This window comes from Enhydra lutris, unplaced genomic scaffold (genome assembly GCF_002288905.1).
Source record: "Enhydra lutris kenyoni isolate GAN:26980312 unplaced genomic scaffold, ASM228890v2 scaffoldscaffold31, whole genome shotgun sequence".
NCBI classification, from domain to species: domain Eukaryota; kingdom Metazoa; phylum Chordata; class Mammalia; order Carnivora; family Mustelidae; genus Enhydra; species Enhydra lutris.
In genome coordinates this window covers 1,134,953-1,162,259 of record NW_019154115.1, presented here as the reverse complement: position 1 = coordinate 1,162,259, position 27,307 = coordinate 1,134,953, and the positions used below count along the sequence as shown (strand labels likewise).

Here is a 27,307-nt window from a genome sequence, read left to right as displayed (position 1 = left end):
GAGCCCGATGCGGGGCTCGATCCCAGGACTCTGAGATCATGACCTGAGCCGAAGGCAGCGGCTTAACCCACTGAGCCACCCAGGCGCCCCTAAAGCTAAGAAATCTTAAAAGCAGCAAGAGAGAAGCAACTAGTTATATATAAAAGACACCATAAAGCTACTAGCTGATTTTTCAGCAGAAACTTTGCAGGCCAGAAGAAAGTGGTGTAATATTAATAAAATGCTGACAGAAAAGAAGAAAAAAACAACTTAAGGGATGTCTAGCTGGCTCGGTGGGAGTGTGTGACTTGATCTTGGGGTTGCGGGTTTGAGCTCCATATTGGATGTAGAGATTACTTTTTTTTTTTAAAGATTTTATTTATTTATTTGACAGAGACACAGCGAGAGAGGAAATACAAGCAGGCGGAGCGGGAGAGGGAGAAGCAGGCTTCCCAAGGAGCAGAGAGCCCAGCGGGGGATTCAATCCCGGGACCCTGGGAACATGACCCGAGCCAAAGGCAGATGCTTAATGACTGAGTCACCCAGGCATCCCAGATGTAGAGATTACTTTAAAAATAAAAACCCTAAAATCAAGAATATTTTACTTAGGGGCGCCTGGGTGGCTCAGTGGGTTAAAGCCTCTGCCTTCTGCTCAGGTCATGATCCCAGAGTCCCAGGATCAAGCCCCACATCAGGCTTTCTGCTCAGCAGGGAGCCTGCTTCCCTTCCTCTCTCTCTGCCTGCCTCTCTGCCTACTTGTGATCTCTGTCAAATAAATAAATAAAATCTTAAAAAAAAAAAAAAAGAACATTCTACTTAGCAACATTATCATTCAAAGAAAAGTTAAAGGAGTTCATCATCATTAAACTGACCTTATAAGAAATATTAAATGGATTTCCTTAAATGTAAAAGAAAAGGCTGTAAATAGAAGCAAGAAAGTGAAAGGGAAGAAATGTCACTAGTAAAAGCAAACATTGTAAAAATAGTAAATCAATCACTTATCAAGCTAGTATGAAGGTTTAAAGAAACAAGTATATCTACAAAAAGTAATCAAGGAATATGGAAAATAAAAAGATGTAAACTATGACATACATAAGATGTAGAGGGAGGAGTAAAAATTGCAGTGATTTTAGAACGTGTTGGAACTTAAGTGACCATCAACATAAAATAAACTGCTATATACATAGAATGTCATATATAAATCTCATAATAACCAAAAACCCAAAAGCTATAATAGATAACATAAAAAAGAGAAAGGAAACCAGGTGTAACAATAAAGTTATCAAGTCACAAGGGAAGAGAACAAGAGAAGAACTATAAAAACAACCAGAAGACAGTTAACAAAATGCCAATAAATACATACCTATCAGTAGTAACTTTAGATATAAATGTACAAAATGCTTGAATTAAAAGACATAGGGTAACTGAATGGATAAAAAATAACACCTATCTAGGGGTGCCTGGTGCCTCACTTGGTTGAACATTTGATTCTTGATTTCAACTCAGGTCATGATCTCAGTCTCATGGGATCAAGTCCTGTGTCAGGCTCCATACTCATCCTGGAGTCTACTTGTCTCTCTCCCTGGTCTTGCTCTCTCTTTCTCAAATAAATAAAATCTTTTTTTAAAAAATAAGGCCCATCCAAATACTGCCTACAAGAGCCTCACTTCAGACCCAGAGACACATACAGATTGAAAGTGAAGGAATGGAAAAAGATATTCCATGCAAATGGAAGCATCAACAACAACAAAACTGGGGTAGGAATACTTACATCGGACAAAACAGATTTTTCAAAAAGACTGTAATGAGACAAAGATGGGCATTACACAGATAAAGGTATCAGTCCAACAAGAGGATATAACAATTGTAAATATCCATGCACCCAACATAGGGACACCTAAATATACAAAGCAAATAGTGACAAACACAAAGGGAGAAACTGACAGAAATAACAATATTAGGAGACTAACTCCACTTACATCAATGGATAGATCATCCAGACAGAAAATCAGTAAGGACATGATGTCTTTGAATGACACTTTAGAGCACATGAACTTAAGATACGTACAGAAGATTCCATCCCCAAACAGTAGAATACATATTCTTTTCAAGTGTACATGAAATATTCTCCCAGGTGGGTGACATGTTAGGCCACAAAACCAGGCTTAGTAAATTTAAGAATATTAAAATACTATCAAGCATCTTTTCTGGTCACAGTATGAAACTAGAAATCAATTACAAGGGGAAAACAAAAAAACCCACAAATGCCTGGAAGCTAAACAACATGCTACTAAACAGCCAATGGGTCAATGAAGAATTCAAAAAGGAAAACAAAAAATACTTGGAGATGAATGAAAATGGAAACGCAACATTAGAGAATCTCTGAGAGGTGGCCAAAGCAATTATAAGAGGGAAATTTATACCAATACAGGCCTACCTCACAAAACAAGAAAAACCTCAAATGGACAATTTTACCTTACATCTAACGGAACTAAAAAAAGAACAAAGCCCAAAGTTAGTAGAAGGAAGGAAATAATAAAGATTAGAGTGGAAATAAATGAAATAGAGACCAAAAAAATGAAATAGAGACCAAAAAAAAAAAAAAAAAGATCAATAGATCAATAAAACTAAGAGCTGCTGGGGTGCCTGGATGGCTCAGTGGGTTAAGCCTCTGCCTTCGGCTCAGGTCATGATCTTGGAGTTCTGGGATCAAGCCGCGCATCGGGCTCTCTGCTCAACAGGGAGCCCACTTCCTCCTCTCTCTCTGCCTGCCTCTCTGCCTACTTGTGATCTCTCCCTCTCTGTTAAATAAATAAATAAATCTTAAAAACACTAAGAGCTGCTGCTTTGAAAAGAAACAAGATTGAAACAAGATTGATAAACTTTTAACCAGATTCATCAAGAAAGAGGACTCAAAATCAGAAATGAAAGGAAAGTTAACAACTGACACCACAAAAACAAAGAATGATAAGAGACTACTAGAAAAAAAAAATAGATGCAGAAAAACCATTTGACAAAACTCAACATCCATTCCTGATTAAAACTCTCAACACATGGGTTTAGAGGGAACATACTTCAACATAATGAAGGCCATCATATGACCTGATCCACAGCTAACAGTGAAAAGTTGAAAGCTTTTCCTCTACAATCAGGAGTAAAACAAGGATGTCCATTCTCACCATATTTATTCAGCAATCAGAAAAGAAAAAGAAATATCCAAATCGGTAAGAAAGAAGTAAAACTGTCACTGTTCACAGATAACATGAGACTATATATAGAAAGCCCTGAAGCTTCCACCAAAAAAACTATTAGAACTAATGAATGAACTCAGTAAAGTTGCAGGATACAAAATCAATACACAGAAGTCTGTTGTGATTCTGTACACCAATAGTGAACTAGTGGAAAGAGAAATTAAGAAAACAATCCCATTTATAATTGCACCAAAAAGAATAAAATACCTAGGAATAAATTTAATCAAGGAAATGAGAGACCTATACTCTGAAAACAAAGGCCTTGATGAAAGAAATTGAAGACAACACAAATAAATGGAAGATACACCATGTTCATGCTTTAGCAAATTTAATATTGTTACAATGTCCACACCACACAAAGAAATTTACAGATTCAGTACAATCCCTATCAAAACACCAACAACATTTTTCACAGAACTAGAACAAATTCTAAAATTTGTATGGAACCACAAAAGACCCTGAACAGCCAAAACAATCTTGAGAAAAAAGAGCAAAGCTGGAGGTATCACAATCACAGATTTCAAACTACACTACAAAGCTATACTAATCAAAACATGTACTGGCACATAAACAGATTCATAGGTCAATGGAACAGAATAGAGAGCCCAGAAATAAACCCCTGCTTGTATGGTCAATCAATCTATGACAAGGAGGCAAGAATATACAATGGGGAAAAGACAGGCTCTTCAATGAATGGCACGGGGAAAACTGGAGAGCTGCATGCAAAAGAATGAAACCGGACGACTTCCTTATACCATATACAAAAATAAGCTAAAATGGATTAAAGACCTAAATATGAGACCAAAACCATAAAAGTCCTAAAAGAAAACCTGGGCAGTAAACTCTTGGATGTCAGCCTTAGCAATATTTTTCTGCATCGGTTTCTTCAGTGAGGGAAAACAAAAGCAAAAATAAACAATTGGAACTACATCAAACTAAAAATTTTTGCACAGCAAAGGAAACCACCCACAAAATGAAAAGACAACCAACTGAATGGGCAAAGGACAATATTAAAAATAAAGAACTCATACAACTCTACATTAAAAAAAAAAAAAAAAAAAACCAACCCGGGGACACCTGGGTGGCACAGTCGGTTTAGTGTCTGACTGTTGTTTTCAGCTTGGGTGATGACCTCAGGGTCGTGGGATCAAGCCCCACGTTGGGCTCTGTGCTTAGCATAGAGTCTGCTTGAGTCTCTTCATCTCCTGATGCCCCCCACCATGCATTCTCTTTCCCTCTCTAAAGTAAATAAATAAATCTTGGTGGTGGGGTGCCCAATCTGATTAAAAAGTGGGCAGAAGACCTGACTTTTCCAAAAATGACATACAGATGACAAATAGACACGTGAAAAGATGCATAATATCACTCATCGTCAGGGAAATGCAAATCAAAACCAGTGAGATATCACCTTATATCAGTAAAAATGGCTAGGATCAAAAAGACAAGAAACAACCAATGCTGGTGAAGACGTGGAGAAAAGGGAACCCTCTTGGACTATTGGTGGCAATGCAAGCTGGTACAGCTACTATGGGAAATAGTATGGGGCTTCCTCAAAAAATTAAAAACAGAACTATCATACATACAATCCAGTAATTCTACTTCTGGCTATTTACTTGAAGAAAATGAAAACACCAATTGAAAAAGATACATGCACCCCTATGTTAATTCCAGCATTGTTTACAATAGCCAAGATGCGGAAGCAGCCTGAGTGTCTGTCAACTGATGAATGGATAAAAAGGTGGTATATATACACAACAGAATACTATTCGGCCATAAAAAGGAACGAAATCTTGCTATTCGTGACAATATGGATGAACCCAGAGGGCATGATGTCAAGGGAAATAAATCAGACAGAGAAAGAGAAGTGCCGTATGATTTTACTTTATGTGTGAAGTCTAAAACATAAAACAACAAAAAACAGAAACAGAATTATAAGAATAGAGAACTGGTGGTTGCCAGAAGGCAAGGGGCTAGGGGATGCACAAAATAGGGGAAGAGGATGAAGAGCTATAAACTTCCATTAGTAAATTACATGAATCACAGGGATGAAAAGTATAGCCTAGGGAACAGAGTCAATACGTTGTAATAACACTGCACGGTGACAGGTGGTAACCACATAGATCGTGGTGAGCTCTGCCTAATGCTTATGATTGTCGATTCACTATGTCGTACACATAACATATAACATCATACACCAACTATGCTTCAGTTAAAAACTTAAAAGGGAGAGAGCAATAGCAGCCACCTCATAGGGTTGTTTTTTTGTTTTGTTTTTTTAAGGATTTTATTTATTTATTTGACAGACAGAGATTATAAGTAGGCAGAGAGGCAGGCAGAGAGAGAGAGGAGACAGCAGGCTCCCCGCTGAGCAGAGAGCCCAATGCGGGGCTTGATCCCAGGACCCTGGGATCATGACCTGAGCTGAAGGCAGAGGCTTTAACCCACTGAGCCACCCAGGTGCCCCACCTCATAGGGTTGTTAAGCAGAGTAGTTGAAACACACAAAGCCCCAGGAACATGGATGTCTTTATTTTACTCGCATGATTATGTGAGAGTGGTGAGCATGTGCCTCTGTGGAGTCATGTGTCCGTGTGTGTCCCCAAGGCAAGGACAGAGTGCCAGGGGGCGGGGGGCAGGCCTGTCTGGCCACCCTCCCAGGTCAGAGGAAGCGAGCAGGGCCGCGTACCTGCCTCCATGGCTGAGTCCTTGCACTGCTTGGCCTTATTCTGGCTCTGAGGAGAGAGAGGGAAAGCAGAGCTGAGCTCGCCCCAGCCCTCGGGGGCCCAGCCTCCCCGGGGGGGCTCTGAAGGGCTTCTGTCCCAGCCTTCCTGAGCCACCCAAGAGGACACTCAGCAGCCAACTGTGGGCACGTCCCACCATTAACTCCAGCTTCAACCCACAGAGCACCACAATCAATAAAGGTCCAATACAAAAAAATAAAAACAGAAGCATGTAGCCCATGCCTACACGTGCGACAACTGGACGTGAAGACCTGAAGGAGAAATGTGGATGGGCAGGTCCCGCCGCTCCACCTGGCCACTGCTGACCCCACTGGCTGGGGCTTGGGCTCTGCCCTCGACTTGCTGCCCCTAACTCACCCTCAGGCCCCTGCTCTTTCTGGGCCTCAGCTTTCCTGTCTGTGCAATGGGCTCAATGCGCTCTCAGGCCCTGGTATCTCTGGCAGCCCACCCTGGTCCAGAGGCCAGAGCAGTCAAGATCTCGGGTGCTTGATGACCTGGGTGTGCATCCTTTCTCCACTGCTTCCTGGCTCTGAGACCTTGGACAAGTCATTCACCGTCTCAGGGCCTGTTTCCTCTCTGGCACATGGGTCTCTGAGCCCCTCTCCATGGGTTATGTGAGAGTTAAGCTGGCCGTGCCTGTCCATGCCCTGAGACTCCAGGAAACCCCTTTTGCAGCTGAGAAGATGGAGGTTCAGAGAGGAGTGAGCAGATATCCCAGCTGCAGACCTTTCTTAGGGTGTCTATGGCACCTCCTTCCCTCCCTACCCTGTTCCAGCACTAGGTGACACCATACGGCCTCAGTGGCTCCACGCACCTTCTCCACCTGCTTCTGGGGGCCGTTGGTGCTAATGCGTTCGAAGGCCTGCTCAGCATCATCAGCATCCCGGCACTTCTGCTCATATGACTTCTTGGACTGGGTGGGAGGGGGTGGAGAAGTTTGACTGTGGGGGCGCCCACAGTGAGGGTCCCTGAACCCAGCCTCCCCTCTCCCTGTCAGGGGCCTGTGGGTGGAGTGGGGGCCTCCTCACCAGGGACAGGGGGTCCAGAAGGGAGATGGAGAAGAGAGTTTTATTCCCAGGCCCTGCCCCACCTGGGGACTCCGGCCCTGCCCATGGCCACATCCTGTTTAGAGACATGGTCCCATCAAACCACCAGCAAGTCCCCCCAAATGCCATGCATCCTCATGATGCTGGCCTCTCCCTGTGTTGTCCCCTCTTGCAGAACCCCTTTTCTCCCTCTCAGCTGGAGTCCCAGGGGACACAGCTCAGCAGTCTCTTGTCCCTCCACCCTGAGTCCCCAACTGACAGCATAGATCATCCTGTGGGCCACTGTCTGGGACTGACTGCCTGCTCCTCAGTCAGGAGCCCCCCAAGGGCAGGGCCTGGGCCTAGCCACATGGGCCCTGGTTTCCCCGTGCATCCCCGAGCACCCAACAGGCCATGGTGTCTGTTGTCGGACAGGTGGTCAGAGGCCAGCCCCGTCCCAGGGGCCCAGCTCAGGGCTCCTGGGGTCTGCACCATGAGTCCCCCACGCCTCCAGGCCCAACACCCTCACACTCACATCCATGGCCTTCTTGTAGAGCGATAGCTTGCTCTTCTGGACCCGGTCCATGACAGCCTCGTACTGTAGGGGACATGGGGCTCTGAGCAGGGGTGCTGTGGCCCCTGGATGCTCCCCTAGGCCAAGAGGATGGGGTGGCCCCGGGATGAGGCACAGCATCCCCTCCTGGCTCTGAAGGGGACAGTGACAAGACGTCCTCTCTCCCATGCCCCGTTCTTTCTCAATCTCTGCTCAGGACAGAAAACTAGAGCCCAGGACAGGATGTGTCCATCATGACTTTTTGCTTCAGACTCCAGCCAAGACTTGGTCTCTGTCCCTGGAATACCCACCCTGCACACACACACGCACGCACGCACGCACACACACACACACAGAGACCCCCCCTCGTGGCTTCTGTTCATTCTCACACCTGTCACTCACTGTGTACACACTCTGGCACACGCATGCCAAGCTCCACATGACACACACACACAAGTACACACTAACAGGTCCCCAGTGTCCCCACTGCTCACACTTGCACATGCAGGCCTTCGTGTGCACATTCATGGGACGTCCACACACAAGTACACACAAGCATACTCTTGCACGTCCCTGTGCACAGCCATGGGCCTGTTCACACAGGGGAACACACACCCCTGCCACCAAACTTTTGCCGCCTGTGGGCACACAGGGCCAGTGCACCCTGACCTCACCTCGCAGGCTTCTTGTTCAGGCAGAGACTGAAAGGCAGCTGTGACAGAGATCGGGGTGTAAGGAGGACCGGGGCTGGCTTTGCCTCGGGTCTCAGTGGGGCCAGGGCTGACAGGGAGCCCTCCGGCAAGCCAGCGGGTCACAGAGATATAGGCACACACACATGAGACACACGCACCTGCTCAGAGGCAGACACACACGTGTGCCGGGCACCCCCGCTCCCTCTTCCCCCCTCCCCCTCACACACACGTGTTCATATGCACACGGGTGCATACACATGAGCCCGGGCTGTGTTCCTGCAGACTACCCCACAGTTCTTCACTTGGGGGGGCCCTGGCCGCTCTGGGGAAGGTGTCTCTGAAACACCCCCTCTGGCCACAGGAGAACTCAAAATAGGCAGTCTGGGGCCTCGCTGTCTCAGCAGGTGCTCTGCACCCTGCAGGCAAGCCCCAGCTTCAGAGAGGCCACCTGCTCCAGCACCTCGAGGTGGAGCTGGCCTCTGGGGCTGGCTTCGGAGACCAGCTGTCTGCTCAGGGACCCAAATTTAGAATCCTGAAAGCCCGAGCCCCCGACGTGGCTGGCTGGGTGGGCAGGGAGGGCAGCCACACTAGATTTCTGTGGTCAGAGCCACTCATCAGAGCCGGAGCCTATCTGAGAAGACCAAGGGGGGCTGGACCAGGGCTGGGTCCCCAAAGCCTGCAGGAGGGAAACTTGAGGCACAAAAGGAAAAGAGCTTGCCCAGGACACCCAGGCCCAGCCTGGCTCCAGCCGTGAGCAGGCAAGCCTTTCCCCTCACAGCTCAGTTGTGTGGACTTCTCCATTTCCGGTTCTCTGGAGAGTCCGCAGTGATCCTTCACCTCCAAGCAAGAAGTGTTTCTGTGTGCTGGCCTCTCCCATCCTGCCTGGGGCATTGCCCTCATCACATTGAGTGCGCACGTGGACCCAGCTGCCTTCCCAGCAGCCAAGTGCTCAGCCACTCAGAGAGTCTCAGGCCTGGGAAAGGACCCTGGGACACTGAGGTCACCAAGCCCGTCCCCACCCTACCCCTGTAGGTTCCCTGACAAAGAACCTCCAGACTCTACTTGCATACCTCCCATGATGGGGACCTTACTTCCTTCCCATGTAGTCCCTCCGCCTAGGGACAGCCACGCCCCATCCACAGGTGAGAAGTACCTGTGGGTGCCAGGGAAAGCCTGGCAGCCCCCCCACAGGCTCTGTCTGCCCCTCTCAGCCTGGGCAGCGTGGCAGAGCAGCTGCAAAGGCCAGCCGCCAAGTCTGCCTTTCTCCTGCTCAAACAGCCCTGACCCTTGGGTTGAGGACCAGTTTCTGGCGACTCCCCAAATCAGGCTGCTGCCTTTGGATACCCCCAAACTGTGAGGATCCACAGTCTCTTGTAGGAGGATAATCAAGAAGACCCATGCCTTTCCCTCTCCCTGGCATGAGACAGTTCAGGGGAAGACCCCCAGTGGGGCTCTCAGGCCTGCATGCTGGGTCCTGATTCCAGGGCCCCGTCTCAGCGCACAGCCATCCCCTCACCATCAAGTCACTCTTATCCCCAAGCCTGGAGTGCAGTCTACCACCCTCCCTGGGCTCTGTCTGGAGGGACCATTCCCCACAACCTTCTCAGTGAGGATGCCCCACCCCCGAGCACCCGCCTTACCTTCTTCCTCTGCTCCTTCTGCCTCTCGCGGAACTCCTCAAGGCTCCGCAGCTCCTCGCGCAGGGCCAGGGCCAGCTGGATGTGGGAGCTGCCCACGTTCTCCATCTCTGGGGGCAGAGCACAGGGGTGAGCTTCAACCACGCACACACTTACCTCTGCCCAGACCCGCCCCACACCTCCCAGATCCTCCACTAGCCTTAGGGCCCTGTGCGCAGCCTGAGCACTGCCTCCCCACCGCTCCCCCACCCCCCACTAGAACCTATCTACCTCCACCTATGGGGACATGGCTGTTCCCAGAAGGGCCTGTCACTCTGCAGCCTGGGGTTGGGGACAGTCGGGACTTACGCTGCTTCAGGGAGTCAAAGGAGGCCCTCAAGGAGCTGCAAAACAGAAAGGCCAGGGTCAGCGGGAGGAGGGCATGACAGGACGGAAGCGCCCCCCCCCCCCGCCCCAGGGACTTTTCATTTGATGGGAAGGCCCTAGGTCACTCACACACACTGATCCAGACCCAGACAGTGACCACCACTCAGAACCAAGCTGGGATTTCTGGAAGGCAGAATTCCTCTTCGGGAATGGTAAAGCTATCACACCTCCCAGCTGTGGTGCAATGCTCCTGGCTTTGTGTTTTCAGGGCTCTCCCTCCCTCGCCCAGGCCATCAGGACGAGCTGAAGCGGGACAGCAGAGGGTACAGATCTGGCTTTAGGCGAGTGGCCTGGAGGGTGTTTGGAAGAAGCTGGAAGGGCGAGGCAAGCCAGGCAGGGGTACCAGAGGAGAGAGATATGGGGCAAGAAGAATGGGACGTAGTGGGGAGGACAGTAAGAAACTGTCCCTGTTCCTGGCTGAGGTGGCTGGGCACACAGTGGTGACATTTCCAAGAGCAGACCCAGGAGAAGTATGTGAGCCAGGAGGAGTATACAATAGGGTGCACTGAGCAGGGATGCCTGAGAGAGCGTCTCAGGAGGAGTCAGGAGGCAGCAGTGCAGCTGTTCTGGAGTAGAGATGTGGGCCCTCGGAGAACAAGAAGGGAAGAGGCTGGCCCTGGGGAAGAACGCCCAGGGGTGGGGCTGCAAGACAGCAGAGAAAAATACAGGGCACCCAGGTACATGCGAATTTCAGACAAACAACAAATAGTGTTTTAATATAATGTAATATATGGATCATACTTACATCTAAAAAGTATTTGTTGTTTATCTGAAGTTTGCATGTAACTGGGCCTCCTATATTCTATGCAGTGGCCTGGCCCTACTGTGGGGACTGACCCCCAGAACCACAAATGAGCTAAGGTGTCGGAGCCCACCCAGGACCCAGTCCTGTCTCCTGAGGGGTAACGGGGTGCCATGAAACAAACATCTTGGGTCGGAAACGCAACCAACAGGGGCGAAAGGCTCTCTCCAGGTCACTGGGGTTCAGGGGCTAGGACCACTCGGTGGGGTGAGCTCCCTGCCTGATGGAGCAGGAGAGTGACTGGCAATCCCAGCCTGGGAAGGCAGCAGGCCCTGGGCAGGGGCTCCCGCTCCACACTCCCACATGCACCAGAAGCAGACCCAGGAGCCGAGTAGCCTGAGTCCAGGCAAAGCTCTGCTGTGCACTCACTGTGCGACCTTGGGCAAGGGACTTACTCTCTGTGCCTTGGTTTCCCCCTCTGTAAAATGGGGATAATAGCACAAACAGGACGGTGATGAGGAATAAATTAATAGGTCTAAAGTACCTCTGTCAGGACATGGCTGCTGTTGTGCCACCCTCCCCGGAGTCCACATCTGCACATCCCAGTCCTGGGGGGGGGGTTCCCCCAGGTCCCTGAACCTGACTTGAGCTATATACTGCCCCGCCTAAGAGCTTACTGGGTGCCCACAGTAATCAGAAACCCCCCAGGTCTTGCTTTCAGCTAGGGGTTCCCTTGAGGTTCTCTCTGGGGCTCCATAGATTGGGCTCCCTTCCCCCACCTCGGCCTCCCACCTCCACCCCGCCGCCCATGTGGGCATTGGTAACAGACTGACTTGCGTCCACCAGCAGCTGTGTGGGGATGCCTAGGCCTGTCGTGCCCCAGTGTGGGCCCATGGGTGCCAAGTCTGAGTGCACCCATAGACGGAGCGCAGAGGTTGCAGACTGGCCCTAAGGTGGTATTTGGAGTGAAATTCTCTGCCTGCGTTGGCAGACTCTTAACCAAGGAGGCAAAATAAGCTGGGGCACCCTCTGCACCAGGTTGCCTGAGGAGGCGCTGTCAATCAAGGCAGAAAGAGAAACCGAGTCCAGAGAGTGGCCAGGCTTGCTGGATCACACAGAAGCAGCGGGCAGGCACCTCTCCCACCTCCCCCACCCCCACCTCCCCCACTCGCCCCACCCCCGCTCCTTCTGTCCCCGCCCCCCTCCCCCCGCCCGCCGCCGCCGCCGCCGCCGCCGCCGGCCTCAGGCTCCGCGCTCCGCCCCTCGTGCTCCCTGCCTGCCTCTCCGCGGAGCAGCGCGCCCGCCCCCTGGTGGCCGTATGTCCTCATGACGCCCGCCCGGGACAGCTCTGAGCTCCTGCCCTTCCGCAGCGTCAAGGCAGGCTTTCCAGGGTCCTCCCTCTTCTCACTGGACAGTTAGGGAAACTGAGGTTTCAGCAACCTGATAGGACCCACAGGGATCCAGGCCTAGAAGAGAACTGCGGGGGTCTGGCCTGGGGTGGACCCCAGCCCTAAACTAAGTAGATCTCCAAGTGTGGTCCCAGGACGAGCAGCCTGACCGTCACCTGGGGGCCTGTCGGAAAGGCAGATCCTGAAGCCGAAACTCCGGGGTGGGGCCCAGCTCCCTGGGTTTTAACAGGCGCCCCGGGAGCTGCTTTCTGTTCGAATGTGAGAATGGCTGGCCTAAATTCTTTAATCCTCACAGCTCTGCCAGAGATGGTCCCCATTTCACAGATGAGAAAAACAAGCATCAGCGAGGAGAGGAAACTGACCCGTGGCCACACAGTGGGTGAGACGGCAAGGCCAGCCCCTGGCTTCTCACCAAAGGAAGGAGAGGGGGACTGCCAGGGTGACCCCAGCCACCCTGGGGATGAGGGGCAGGACCCTTTTCTGACAGAATTGATACCTTGCCAGGGGCTCTCCCTCCGATCCCTCCGCTTACCCACACACCCATGTTCTGCCTCAGTCTCTCCATTCATGGTGAGAGCCCCTCCAGGCTCAGTGTGTGCTCCCACTCCCCCAGGCCCCAAATCCTTCAGGACCCCATCCCTCCCCAAAGCGCAGGCAGCACATGCACGGCCTGGTCTTCACCTCTTTTTAGATCTCACAGCTCACGAACACCTCAAATGCAAAGTGTCCAAAACTGGACTCAGCTCCCGCACAAAGCTTGCTTCTCAGCCCACTCCCCTCTCAGTGAAGGCGTCAGCCTGCACCTGGCTGTATGCACCAGGAACCCAGAGTCGTCCTTTTCTCAGCCCTCTCCCTCCCCCTCCACTGCCTTCTTTTTCACCTCTTCAATCTCCTCTCTGTCCACCTCTTATTACCACCACCCCAGCCCTTGCCCCTTCAGCTCCTGTCCCCTAGTGTCACTTCCCACCTGGTAACCCCATTTTCTGGGCTACCTAGTCACCTGACCACCCACCAGTTCCTTCTCTCTGTCAAGTTCCTTCTTGCCTCAGGGCATTTGTACATGCTAATTCCCTCTGTGCAACATCTTTTCAAGGCTTCCCCTTCTGTTCCTCTGAGCATTTGTTCCTCTTGTCACCTTGGGCTGATGCCCCCCCCCCCCCCACTGAACTGTGAGCCCACTGAGCAAGGTTCTTCTCCTGGTTCCGCCTGGTTCTCCTCCCCCTTATCCCTAGGGGGGAACAAATTCAACACTTGATAAATACCAAGGTTTTTCTCAATCCCAAACCTACCCTGCCTCACCCTCCTTGGCCTGTGGACCCAGGCCCTCCCTCCTAGGCCCAGGGTGTCTGTAAGGAATCACAGCCTCCTGGGACAGCTGGTCTTTCTCCCTACCCCACCCCTGGATGCTGGGAGCCCCTGCCTGAGTCCACAGCACTGCCATGTGACATGCAATCTCTGTTCCCACCCTGGTCAGTCCTGATGATGACAAAGCCCATGCTCACCTTAGGTTCCCATTTGTCCCCTGGCTTGCTGCCCACTGGGGCTGCAGGGGTGACGGTGCTCATTCTGCCTGGGACCAGAGTGGGAGGCAGGATTGCAGGCTGTGACCACTCCAGATGTTCCCCCCCTCCCTCCCCGCCCCTTGCTCACCTCTGGGCTGCAGTCCTTCCTGCCCAGCCCTCCTTTACCCAGTGCTGGGGACCTTCAGGCCACCAGAGCTCCATTCACACAACAAGGCCCAGGACACCACCTCTCTTTCTCGGCCCCAGACTTTCAAGAAGGCCTTGGTTCTGTCGGGGGGAGGGCGGTCTTTACTTTTCCTGGAACCAGAGGCAGCCCACTGTGGATTAGCCAAGACTCACCCCTGGAGAATGGCCTTAAACCCTGATCTTGTGCAGGATTTGTGGAGCATTTGTAGTCTTTCTATGCTCCATCCGACCCAGAAAAGATGGCGTCTTGTAGCTTTTCTCCCTCCCAGGTCCTCCCTCTTGCTGCCAGGACCTGCTCAAGCTTCACTTCTATTGTGTCTCTGTCACATGGCAAGGACAGGGCCTCATTCAGGCCTCTACCCTCTGTTATCTGCCACCAGCGTCCTTATGTGTGACTCATTCCATTGCCCTTTCTGACTTGGCTCTCGGGACGCATAGCCTGAAACGCTTGGCTCAAACACAGTCTAGAAATTCCAAGTGTGAACACCTCCTTCCATCTCCCCGCCATCTCACGCCCCTGCTGGGGCCTCACTGCCCTTGCCCTCCTGCTGGCCAGAGGCTCTGGCCTCCCAACTGCCAGCAGCAGGCTCTTCTTGCCTCTGTGCCAGAGGCTGGGCCTGGCTGCGCTGGTGTCAGAGGACGCCTGATGGGACGAAGGCCTGCCTCCCTCCCACTAATGCCCTCAGCATGTCTTCATTCTCTGAGTTCAAAAGACAGATCATGAAAAAAAAAAATCCCTTCTGACAGGAAAACCACAGCATTTTAGGCTGTGACAAGGGCAGGTGAGGCGGGGATTCAAACCCACATGCCTGGAGGAGGTGTCCTGACTTGTGGCAACCACCCAGGGGCTCACAGGAAGTTGGCCCCAGGCCTGCCAGCCTTGATTTCCTTTCATTTCCAGAACCCCTGCCCTGTGGCATCTCAGGACCCTACCTGGGGCAACGGGAGCAAAACAGGATGGGTAGGACTGGGCAGGGTAGAAATGAGAGCAGTCGCCAGAGCAAGGCCCGGAGGCTGGAAGGGAGGATCAAGGTGAATTTTCTGAGCCGGCTGTGCAGCTTAAACCATATGGATAAGCCCGTCACCAGCGTAATGAGGTCTTCAAAGTGCACTGAAAGGGCTTGCGAGGCTCCCTCAGTGCGGGTCTTCTCGGGGCATTCTCTGTTCCATAGCCCAGCGGGCGTTAGCTAAGGCAGCAGGCAGAGGAGGAGGAGGAGGCTGCGACTGTCAGAAATGGTGTGAAGCGGGGCGTGACCTCCTGTCAGCATACAGGGCTGCGCCTCCAGGCCCCAGCGAGCTTTCTGGCCTGAAGTCAGAGGATCATGAAGAAAATGCTGCCCCTTCAGGCAGCAGAAGAGGCCAGGGAGGCCGGCCCTCTCTGCCCTCTCTGCTCTCACTGGGCTTCTCCTGAGGTCACTTAACTCCTCAGCTTGTGTCTCCCCGTTTGCTCCTGTCCAGCCTGTGCACCCCCAGCCCTCTACTTGACCCCCAAGGAGCTAAGGGAAAGCATCCCACGGGACCTAGAAAGGTGGGCAGCTGTGGCAAGGCTGGTTGCTGTACCCCACCAGCTGATGGGCCGTAATGGGCTGAACAGCCAGGCCATTCCCAGGGGGCCAACCCAGCACACCTCCCAACCACCTGGACAATGAGGAAGTGACCTGTGTTGTCATGGCTATCCTTCACTCATCCCACAGGGAGCCCTCCGGGTTGGTGTTGGGACAGGGTGACCTGGCTCAATCCAAGACTCTAACAGTCACACAAGGCTGAGTGTTTGGGAGGACTTCCTGGAGGAGGTGGGGCAGAAGGCCCTAGAGGCAGGGGTTCTGAGGCAAAGGATCGGGGAGGTTTCCCCACAGTGTGCTGGAGAGAGTCTAGCTTCGGGATAGTGGGGCCATTTATTTTATGTTATTTTTAGATTTTTGAATCCTTCTAACTCAGCAGGGCATGGCAGGCACTTCATTTAGGTGCTCCATAAACGCTTTCTGGCTAAATGAATGGATGCTGGATGCTTGGCCCACCCGTGAAGAAAGGAAGGACTGCATGGTCTCACTAGTCTTAGTACATGCCACGTGGCTCAACAGCAACACTTACTGAGCACCTAGTGTGTGCAGTCAGCCCACCTGGGAGCTACATAGGGCATGACCCTAAGGCAGGCCGCAGGTGAACCGGGTGGGAAGGGTTTAACCCCTGCCCCTCTTGCCCACTGGCTTTGAATGTCCTCCCGCAGGAAGGTGTCTCCCCTCCCTCTCCGTCTCTCCCAGGAGGTGCCCTCCCCAGGCCACCCTGCTTAGACCATCGCAGCCTGATGGCAGACTCGGGGCCATGCTGGTTCTCACCCACCATTCCATCTATTGTGGAAACCTGCGTGCTGGGCCGTGGGGCCTCCATGCTGGGTCAGCTGTGATGGGACCTGGTACTCCCAACCTGGGCTCCAGCTCCTCCTTGGTAAGCAGAAGGCAGGCCCTGTCTCTACTCCTTGCTCTGGTCTGGGGCTCTACCACCGATGCTCCCACTTGGACGACGGCCGCCCTTCCAGTGATGCTGGCCTCTGGCTTTTTGGGCCAGGGAGGGGCTGGGCCTTAAAGGAAATGGCTAGGTTGCCTGGTCAGGCTACTCAGCCCTAAACCAAGTAGGGCGAGCCCAGTTTGTCTGACAATACACAGGTGCCTATAAGATTGGCAAGAAGCCCACTGTTGATTGAGCATTGCCCTGACCTGGTTCTCTCTGTTTGACACGGTGATTCCAGGACACCTCCCAAGGGCAACTCCATTTTCACAGCCCAGCACAGGACTCAGAGGGGCAGTGACCACCCCATGGTCACACCATACAGGAGGGAAGTAGACCTTGCCCCACTTGGCCTCTTATAGCCATGCAGGGGATCGTGACTGCCCAGAGTGTTGCCCCCCACTTCCTAGTCCTGCAGTGGGGTGAGATGCTGTGTCCCTCCCTCCCTTTCCCGCCACCCACCAGGATCCCCTTCCATTTTGTTCTCTCTGTCAGTGGCTTCTCCTTCCCGATTTAAGTGCCCGGTGACTCACAGGCTTCTGAGTGTGAGTGTGCCTCACACGGCTTACCTCCAGCCTATCACAGTCCTGCCCGGAGCACCCTGTCCCCCCATCCCCAGTGGTTCTCCTCTCTTTCTGGGAAGGTTCTCCTTTTCCATCTGGCTTGGATGGCTAGGAGGTGGGCAGGGACGCCTCCTGGGTCATACTCTCTCAATCCCTCTTCCCCAGGAAAGGCGAAGAAGGTTTTATCAGACTTCCATTCATTCCTTACCCGTTCGTGAGCCCTCCTTGAACCCAGTCTGCGTCCAGTCCCAGCCCTGCCCTGTTTCTCTGCACAAAGTGGGCAGAGGAGAACCCAACTCAACCTGCCCCCAGTCACACAGTTCACAAAGGCCAAGTGGGGACACGCGCTCATGCATTCTTACTTCTGGGGCTGTGTTCATGCTTTCTGGGCCCATGCACAGACCTTTGGGCATTAAGCGTTAATCTTCCCTGGCCCACACCACTTCTAAAACTTCCTCTAGCTCTTCCCATGACTTCTCTGGCTCCTGTTTGGAAGCAGGAACCAGCCAGGGTCCCCTGTGTCTTTAGAAGACCCGGAGAGTGTTGTATATTCAGGGCGCTCAAATGAGGGAACTTGGTGCCAGGTTTTGGAACCACTTTCCTTGTGCAGAGCCAGATGCTGAGAAGCTTGACCTCTGGGGGAGCAGTGGCAGGCTCTGCAGGTGGGGGCTCCCGGACAGAAGGTCCTGACCCAGGGGGAGAGTTCACACCTTCCCAAGGGCTGACTTGGGAAGAAAGTTCTTCAGCTGCCCTCAAATCCTCACACTCTCCCTGTCTGCTGCCCCACCCCCCAGTCTACACACAGGGACCCAGGCCTCGGGGCTGGAGAAGACCCTTGCTTCGTAGCATCAACGACCCCCATTGCCTCCCCTCCAAGCCAGGCCTGAGCTGAGCCTCTGGACCTCATTAGTCCTTTGAGGAAGGTTACGTTATCCTTCTGCTCTCTGTCAAGGAAATGGAAGCAGGGAGAGTGTCAGGGAGCAGCCTGACCCAGCCAATGATCACACAGCTGACGGGTAAGAACATGTCCTGCCGCTGTCCCCGCTCACACCTCTCTCCTTGATGCTCGGCCTAAGCCAAGGCTGCACGGGGCACAGGCGACCAGGGGAGGGCCTGTCACCTGGCTCTCAGGACGTGGGTGGAGCCTATCCAGAGGCTGGGGGCTGTGCCACAAACACCAGAGGACAGATAGCCTCTGTCCCCTGCCCACAGCCTTCTTGGCATTCAGACAGCTGGGTTTGCCCCACACAGAACCTGACCTCACCCAGAATTCCCCGCCCCCAAGGGAGTTGTTCTTCAGGCATCTCTGCCCTGGAGCCATCCAGACCCTTCCTGGCCTGCCCCACTCCAACCCATGCCAGGGAGCCCAGGGCATGGGACCTCTTACTTGATCTCTGTCTGGCCGCCTGCCTTCCGGGCGATCTGCACCAGCTCCTTGCCATAGCGCTCCTCGGCTTGGGCCCTGCAAGAACAAAGCGCCGGCTCCATGTCCCCCCTTCTGGCCACAGCGACCCCTGAACGTCTGTGCTGGAAACTGAGGGTCCACCCAGTCAGCCACTGCGGGCCCTGTAGGCTCCTCCTTGAGAACGTTAAGTTCCAGCCCTTCTTTGAAATAAATGTTAGCCAAATACCTGCACATTTGAGGGGACGTCAGATTCTTGGCCCACTGAGGGGAGGCCCAGGCTGGGAAAAGCAGGAGAGTCACACTCCCAGGGATTGTGGGCGGGGGATGTTTTCCTGACAGAAGCTTGGCTGGGAGGGTGAGGCTGCTGCTTCCACAGCCCCCGCCCCGCCCCGCCCCCTGCAGGCCCCCATCTGGTGTCTGGCTCACCTCTGCCTCAGCAGCTCCTCCACATCCTTGCACATCTTCCTGCCATCCAGCAGCCTCTGCAGCAGCACCTCGTAGCCTGTGTGGGCCGTGAAGTCCCTGCACTGCAACACGGAACAGAGGAGCGCCTGAGGGCGGGCAGGGTGAGGACCCCACTGCCGCCTTCAGGGAAAGTCTCCCTGCAGCCACGAAGCCCTGACCTGCCAGCCGCCTCCCCCACACCCCCACTTAAGGACTGGGGCTCGGCTTCGCGCAGGCCAGCAGGGCCCTGTCCGCGGACGCGCGGGGTGTTGAGCCCACCCGCGATTAGAGCTCCCAACCCAGGACCGCAGCAAGTCCAACACGAGATGGCCGTGGAAGGGCCCCCTCCAGGGCCCCGGGAAGACAGCCTTACAGGGTGCCCCGCACGGCTTGCTGCTGTCACATTCCCCATAACCCTATCATCTCCCTGGTCCAAGGGAGCAAACCGAGGCACAGGTGGCAGAGGCTGCCGACAGGGACGTCACTGCCTTGAACTCAGGCTGTCCAGCTCGAATCCACGCTCTCCACCTCAACACCACATGGCTTCTGCAGCATCAGCACCAGATGTTTCTTGATGGTCAACTGTGTGCCATTTGCTATGCCAGACTCTGTGTGTGGACTCAGGGAATCCTCTCGTACCCGCACGGTGAGATGGGCATCGAGAGTGACCTCTGCCGCCAGAAGGCGCGCACACCCTAACACACGCCTAGAATCCCTGGCACATGCTAGCACCCTAGGGCCAGCCCTCAAGCAAGACAGTGGGGAAAGGGGCATCTTGAAGAATTCTCCTGGCCACAGCTGGCCCGCCGACCAGGCACTTGTGCAGACCATCCTGGTGCTCCTGACCGATCGGATTCTCCTTTCTCAGCCCTGGAATGGATTTTGAGCTGCTGCTTCTGGAAGGTGGGGAAGGGAGGTCGTACTTCCAGGGTCTCCTAGGACATCCCCCCGGGTCTGAGGAGTGGGTCTTAGGGCCAGGCTGCACACAAGGCTAACTGGCAGGGGAGGGAGATCGAGAACGTGGTGAAACATTAAGCTGAGAGCTGGGTCTTCCTGCATCTGTGACCTGAGCCTGGCTCCAGCGTCCATGCTTGAGGAAGGACCCCTACTCCCACCCCTAACCCCCTAGGATGCTGGGCCAAGCAACTGTAAATTGAGACAAGCCCTGAGATTCAGCTCCTAGTCTGTCTTCTTTTCCATCCTCATGGACCACCCCACCCAGAGCCTCGGAGACTAGAGAAACAGTCTGCTTTCCTGAGCATACATATCATAACCCCATCTCAGACACAGTGAATCAGTGGGGCCACAACCCGGGGGAGGCAAGTCTAGCCCACCTTAGAGTCAAGAGCTGATGGTGCATCTTTCCCTGCCCTGTGCCTCTCCTCAAATGCTATGTGTGGGTATGTAGGGAGAGGCAGGAGAGAAGTCTAAATCCAGGAGAACTTCCCACAGGAAGAGGCATTTGAGCCAGTTTCTAGGAGAGAAGGTGTTGTTCTTCGAGGTGTTAAGTAGCATCAGACACGGTAGGAAGTTCAGAGATTGCACAAATTGCCAGCTCTTCCTCAGCAAATTCAAAATAGTGAAATTTCCAGGCCTATAGGACACCTAGGACTCCAAGTTTATGCCCTCCTCCATAAGCATTCCTGGAAAGTCCCGAGGCCCAGGCTCAGCTGCCCCCGGGTACCAAGCAGTGCTCGCGGGCCCTGCTGGCTATTCAGGGCCCCAGCAGAAGGAAATCATCCCCAGGACCCCTGCCGGACTGTCCTGGGTCAGGCGTCAGCCCCCACATCTGGGCTGGTGTGGTTGATCCAGGCTTTCATTTCTCTGGCTTTTCTGAGTGGTCATTAGCCCACTAACTAGCCAGCAGACCAGGGCTTTCTGCCTCTCAGCCCCTGCCCTCCCTCCAAAGCCAGCTGGCAGAAGGTCATGACAGCTGGGGAAGGCGAGGAATCTGGAGCCTCAGCCTCCTATTCTCTCCCCAGCAGGGAGGTACCCTGAGCTGGACACCAGTGCTTTCAGGGCCCAGTTCCACAGACCACCAAACTAGGAAACATCTTGTCCAGTGCCCCTCAGTCCTCAGGGAGGCTGAGGCCCTGAGAAGGGAAGGACCAACTTCAGGAAGCCCAGGCAGAGGCAGGAAAAGCGTGTGGACTTGCAGGAGACCTGTTGCTGCTCCACGAAGCCTGGGAGAGCCAGAAGTAGCCACCCGCTCCCTCTTCCTCCCCCTGTCCCCCACCCTGCAGCAGGACACTCTGCTCTACCCTTCCAAGGACCCTGGTCCCAGCTCTATAGGGGAGCCCTCCATCTTTACGGAGCTGCCCAGAGTGAAAAGACAAGCAAAACCAAACCTACATTGGCCATTCCGTAGGAGGCAGAAGGCAGCAAGGGGCCCTGCAGGCTGGGTCCCCAGGAGCTCAGGTCCCCCAAGTGCCGCAGGCTCCAAAAGGGTGTTCAGCCTTTGCTCAGAGCCACAGTGGCGTCAGCAGCTGCTGTGGCCAAGTGAGCCATGGTCACAAGTGATGAGACTGTTCTGAGGAAGTGCCTCGTTCCGTAGGGGCTGCTCCCTCCCAGCACTGTACCCCTCCCCCAGCCTGCACCCTCCTCCTCACCCCTACCCCACCACCAACTCCAGGGAATGAGGCTGCTCAAGCTGCTGTTGAGGAAATGAATGAACCAATCATTCAATTAAATAATCAATCAGTTGTATAAGTTCATAGTCCAGGCCCCACTGCACATCACCCCTGCAGGAGCCCCCCTGGCCTTCCTTCCCAGCACCCACCCAGCTCCACCCTCTAAGTGCCAAGGGCTCGCTGCAAGTCCCTCTCCTTCACTGGCTCATAGGTCCACAGTGCAGAAGCTACCAGGCAGGGCCTCGCTCCTCTTCCATCTACCCACGGCCTCTGTTGCCTGAAACCCACCCATGGCCTTGATCTTAGTGGAATTAGGTCTAAGAGTCACACACTAGGAACATCACAGTGGTTTTCTTTTTTCTTTTTTTAAGATTTTATTTATTTATTTGTCAGAGAGAGAGCACGAGCACAACCCGGGGGTGGGGCAGGGGGAGAGGGAAAAGCCGACTCTCTGCTATCTGGGGAGCCCACCGCAGAGCTCTATCCCAGGACCCTGAGATCATGACCTGAGCTGAAGGCAGATGCTTAACCGACTGAGCCACCCCATCACAGCAATTTGCTTATTGAAAATGCCTCTCACTCACGGAGGTAAGGACAGTGACAAGGAGACCCACAGAGGGGAAGTGACAGCCCAAGATCTCTCAAGGGGTAAAGGTCAGAATCTGGGCTGTGAACCCAGGCCCGCCTCTCCCCAGGCCACATACCTACATCGGTCATTCACAAGATAACCAGCACTGTTTTTCATTTTGAAAAGTCAAAAAATCATTTTGAAAGATCACTTTTGAAAATGATGACTCAAATTCTTTCCAGCTTAAATCAAAGCTGTATTTTGGGCTATCGTTCCATTCCCATGGATTCCCAGAGACAGGGTCTGAGCCTAGGCAGGGTCAGAGGAGCTCTTCACTGGAGAGGGGCCGTGCTGGCTCCACAGATGTGCACACCGGGAAGCAGTGAGCAGCCAGAATCCGGGCCTGGCCTGGTGGCATCCCGGGGCAGTTCACCCCGGGGAGGGTGCCAGGTGTTGGGAAGCCATGGTTCCCTCCTTTAGGAGGCTTGCTCAAGCCAGGTGTGGGAGCCCAGGCCATCACACTGGCCATGCTGGGGCTCCCTTCCCCCCCCACCCCCGCAAGGCCAAATCAGAATAGCAGGAAGTCTCCTGAGGCTCTAGAAGGAAGTGCTCAGGGGAGACCTGAGCAGGTGGAAGCCTATTCCTACCTCAGCCTTCAGGCAGTGTGGGGAAGGCCCAGGTGCCCCTTGCTGCCCAGGGAAGCCCAGCGGCTTCCTTCTCCAGGCAGGTCTACCTGTCAGCCATTGCGCTGGTCCTGCCATGGCCCCACTGGGTGGATAGAAAGACAGTCTTTGTACCCACCACGACTTCCCCCTTTTCTTACCCATATCACCCTTTGGTGGCTGCAGGAGCTAGACCACAAAGATCAGGGCCTGAGGGATTTGGTGGCCCTTGGTTTCCTCATTTAGGAAGTGGGCACAGAGGTCAACCTCTCCCCCCTGCCCTGACAACCTGCTGTTCTAGGGAACAACCCCCTCAGGGCAGACAGAGGCTGCGGTCAGGGAGGTGCCCAGGCCGTGTCTGAGAAACAGTCCAGACTCCGTCAGACTAGCTGTGGGTTCCCAGCTCGGGTCATTCTCCCTCTGGCAGGAAAAGGGGCCCAACAGTTCCCAGCACCTGAGGTGTTCTGAGAAGTCATGAAATGATGTGCACAGCTCAGAACGGTGAACAGAGATCACAGCATGTCGGGTACAAGGCTGAGGATTATTACCCCCATTTTACAGGTGAGGAAGATGGAATGCAGGGAGGTCACCTAATGTGCCTAGGGACAGGCGGGGTTTGAATCCAGCTCTCCCAGGCCAAGATCTTAGCTCTTCGCCTCCCAGTCTCACGCCTCTCTGCAACTCCCCAAGCTCAGTGGCTGATGGGCAAGTGGTATTCTCCAGGCCCTGCTCTGTCCCCGCCTGCCTGTCACCACCCCCACCAGGCAGAGGCATGAAAGGGGTTGGAGCATCCAGGAACCGGCTGATGTTCTTCCTGGGGCCCAAGTGAAGGGCTGTGGAAGGGAGCTGGGAAGAGCAGCTTTGGGACTTTCTGTTCATGAGAACTACCTGACAGGGAGGGAGGAGCCGCCACAAGGGGCCGCATGGAGCCAACTGCTGGGTGCACTGCCAGCGGTCAGAAGTGGACAGCTGCAGGGAGCAGAGTAGGTCATCCTTGGGGGGACAGGCTCACCAAACAACCAGGAGAGAAAGAGCTACCCCGGGGGCCTCTGCCACCTGCTCTTCCCAGAGCTCCAGGGAAATAAGACTTTTAACCCCTTTAGAGTCACGGACCTCACAGCCCACCCTGTCTGAGGAGACACCGTAAGCAGTGGTTATGGGGAGAACACGGCAAGTGAAGAAACGGGCCCCGTCCTTTCCCCATTGTCCCCATTGTAGGCTTCCCATGTGGAGTCTGGAGACCGGGAATGTTCAACTGAACAAGAGAGTGAAACTCTGACATAAGGTTGAACTGGAGTTATACAGAGACTAGAAAAGGACTAGAAAAGCTCTAACACATGCCCAGGCATGGGGAAGGGAGAACTAACAGCAACTTTAGGAGGTGGAAGAGAGAAAAATCAAGTTGCTGGCTTGTCCCCTACCAGGCTCAAAAACCATTTTGTAAAATGTTAACCATTTCTTGTTGAAAACCTTTCTAATGTCTACATGCTATTGGGTTGATGGGCTCTTCATTCTTTTTTAATTTTTAAAATTTTTTAATATTTTAGAAAGGATATTATGTGTTTATTTGACAGAGAGAGACACATCGAGAGAGGGAACACAGGCAGGGGCAGTGGGAGAGGAAGAAGCAGGCTTCCCGCTGAGCAGGGAGCACGATTCGGGGCTCGATCCCACGCCCTGGGATCATGACCTGAGCTGAAGGCAGTTGCTTAAAGACTGAGCCACTTAGGTTCCCCCATTCTTTTTTTAGCCTTAAAAAAAAAAAAAAATCACCTTTTATCCGTGGGAGAGGAGACAGGAGACTAGACTCACTCTTCTCATCCCAGATGCCCCAGAAGCCTGGGACAGCCGTCCAAGCAGGCATTTGGGGCGGCACAGTCCCAGTGTCACAGAACGGACCTCTGCGGCCAGCGTGCCTCCTGAGCTTGCTTACTGGCAACTGTTTACTGTTGCTTGTCTTCTGTGGACTGAGAAGACAACTGGAGGTAGTGAGCACTGAGCTCTCCAGGAGGCAGCTCCCTGAAGGCGGGAAGTGGGTCTGTTTCTCTGCTGGTTCCCAGAGCCCAGCATCTGCAGCGCAAACACATTGGACAAGCGCCAAATAAATGTCTGAGGGAGGCCCTCGAGAGGATGTGGCTTTACGACTACTAGCTCAGGAGAGGTCCTATGGGGGAGACCAGATCATTGGCTTGCATTGCAATGACTCATCACCCAACACCTTTACATAAGCCAGACAGATTCATGCCCTCTACTTTTTAAAGCAGTATTATTCTCTCCATTGTACAGACAAGGAAACTGAGGCTCAGGCTGGGTCAGTCCATGAGTAGCAGCAGGGCCCTTTCCACTGCCCTACAGCTACACCTCACAGTGGGGCTCATCTCCACCATTCATAGTTGGCAAATTGAGGAAGGCAAAGGACCAAAAACCCAGGTATGGCTTGGATGGTTGGGTGGAGAGTTGGATGACCAGAGACTTCAGTAAGCAAGCTAGTTGCTTCCCTAGAGTATCCAGGGGAGGTTGGGTGAAGAGAGGGTCCCAAACCCAGGCACTCGAGAAATCACTGAGGCCTGTAGGCCTTTGTGGGGCCATCAGGAGCATAGGGAGTGTCTGTGGCTGGTGTCCCTGCTGGGACTCTCAGGAGTAGAGGGAGGGAGGCCAACTCCAGATCAGCACAAGGAAGGGCTTCCCAAGAGCCCAGCTGGTCCCAGATATGGTTGCACAGGGCCAGTTGCATGAGCAGGTGGAGAGCACCCCCTCACAGGTTAAGGATTCCACAGGGAGGGTGAGCTGGGTCAAAGTGTCCTTGACCCAAGGATCGGAGGGATCCATGCATAAGCTGATAACTGTGGGGTGACTTAGAGCTTTTCTAAGATGGCCCAGGGTAGGTGCCAGAGGGACAGCCATGAAGGCAAAGATGGACTTTTTTTTTTTTTTTAAAGATTTTTATTAATTTGACAGATCACAAGTAGGCAGAGAGGCAGGCAGAGAGAGAGAGAGGAGGAGGAGGCAGGCTCCCTGCTGAGCAGAGAGCCCGATGTGAGGCTTGATCCCAGGACCCTGGGATCATGACTTGAGCCAAAGGCAGAGGCTTTAACCACTGAGCCACCCAGGCGCCCCAAGACGGACTTTTATTATTAAAGAAAAAAAGCACACTGAATGCAGTTTGATGAGTGACACTGGGTTCAGCAGGGCTGACAGGAGCTGGAGATTAAAAATGAGTTTCCAGAGGATTCCAGCTCTCCACTGAGCCCCAGCCTCCCTGGGGCCTTCAGGGCCCCTGACCCAAGCAGCCGAACAACAGAGCAGCCCTGCTGGCTGGGGCCCCTCTGCGCATGGCCAGGGGTCACCCCGTGCCTTTCAGGGGCCTGTCAAGGCCTTGTGAACTTTCAGATCCTCCTGGGAATCCCACCTCACCAGGTGTGGGGGGCAACACGAACACCAGAAGAGGGCCTACTGTGTATGGGGCAGTAAGGGGTAGGGGCGCTTATCTCAGTGATACTGACCATGGGTACTGGAGGAAAACAAGGATGAGAGGGGTTATGCAACTTGTCCAGGCCCAATCAGCATTTGTGTGGGCAGGCCTAACTTTCAACCAGAATCAGCCTGGTTTGAAAGTTTTGGGCTTTTAAATAAACCTCCACGGATTAGCAGGAAGGAAAGATCTCCTGCTATAGCACTCCCCTCCCCCCAAGTCGGTGAGGCCCTGCCCACTTCCCCTTCCCTCTCTCAAGTCTTAAAGGCCCAGCTCACCACCCCCCCCCAACTTTTTCTTCCTGCTTTATGAAACCAAAACATGTAGAAAAAGTAGAACAGGGGAGGGACAGGGAGTGAACACCAGTCCAGGCAGAGTTCCGCAGATGGGAATGAGCCCCTGGGGTTCAGGAGATGGGAGGTCAGACTCACAGAGCTCTGACTGGTCCTAGTGAGACTTGAGCAGCTGTCTGAAGAGGGAGCCTGAAGCCAGCTGGAGGAGAGAGTCAGGAGCAGGTGTGGGGCCTTCCCAGGAGGGAAGGGGATCCAGGGTTCCCTTTCAGGCTCCAAGTTCAGAGGAAGGGAGCTGGGTGGGATGCAGGACTTAGAGGCCAGTGCTCTAAATATTTTGTCACATAGAATCCTCAGAAACCCCTGGAATGTCAGGACAGTGCCATAATTATCACCCCACCTTATGGAGGAGCACGTGAGGCTCAGCAAGGTGAATGACGTGCTCAGGTCACATGGTTCCTCTATGGCCCTGCCACACTTATTTGGCAGCGGGGCTCCCTTGATCTAGCACTAGGTGGAGTAGGAAGCAGATCTGAGTGGGCAAGGGTGGGTCAGGGAAGCAGTGGGACGCAGAGGATGGTTGATGGAGGAAAGGAGCCATACCA

The 27,307-nt window shown here is 53.4% G+C and overlaps 1 protein-coding gene across 1 annotated transcript in view; it reads right to left on the bottom strand.

Annotated features, from left to right (window-relative positions):
* LOC111153103 (proline-serine-threonine phosphatase-interacting protein 1) overlaps positions 1–21,441 on the bottom strand; it is a 29,839-nt gene extending 8,398 nt beyond the window's left edge. The window contains exons 1-9 of the mRNA XM_022511892.1: positions 21,433–21,441; positions 19,927–20,015; positions 19,063–19,221; positions 18,619–18,693; positions 10,226–10,260; positions 9,881–9,987; positions 7,531–7,593; positions 6,785–6,883; positions 5,916–5,961 (exon numbers count right to left, since the gene is read on the bottom strand). Coding sequence (XP_022367600.1) covers positions 5,916–5,961; positions 6,785–6,883; positions 7,531–7,593; positions 9,881–9,987; positions 10,226–10,260; positions 18,619–18,693; positions 19,063–19,221; positions 19,927–20,015; positions 21,433–21,441 — 682 coding nt within the window. The remainder of the gene's footprint in view (positions 1–5,915; positions 5,962–6,784; positions 6,884–7,530; positions 7,594–9,880; positions 9,988–10,225; positions 10,261–18,618; positions 18,694–19,062; positions 19,222–19,926; positions 20,016–21,432) is intronic.
* Between the last annotated feature and the right edge of the window lie 5,866 nt (positions 21,442–27,307).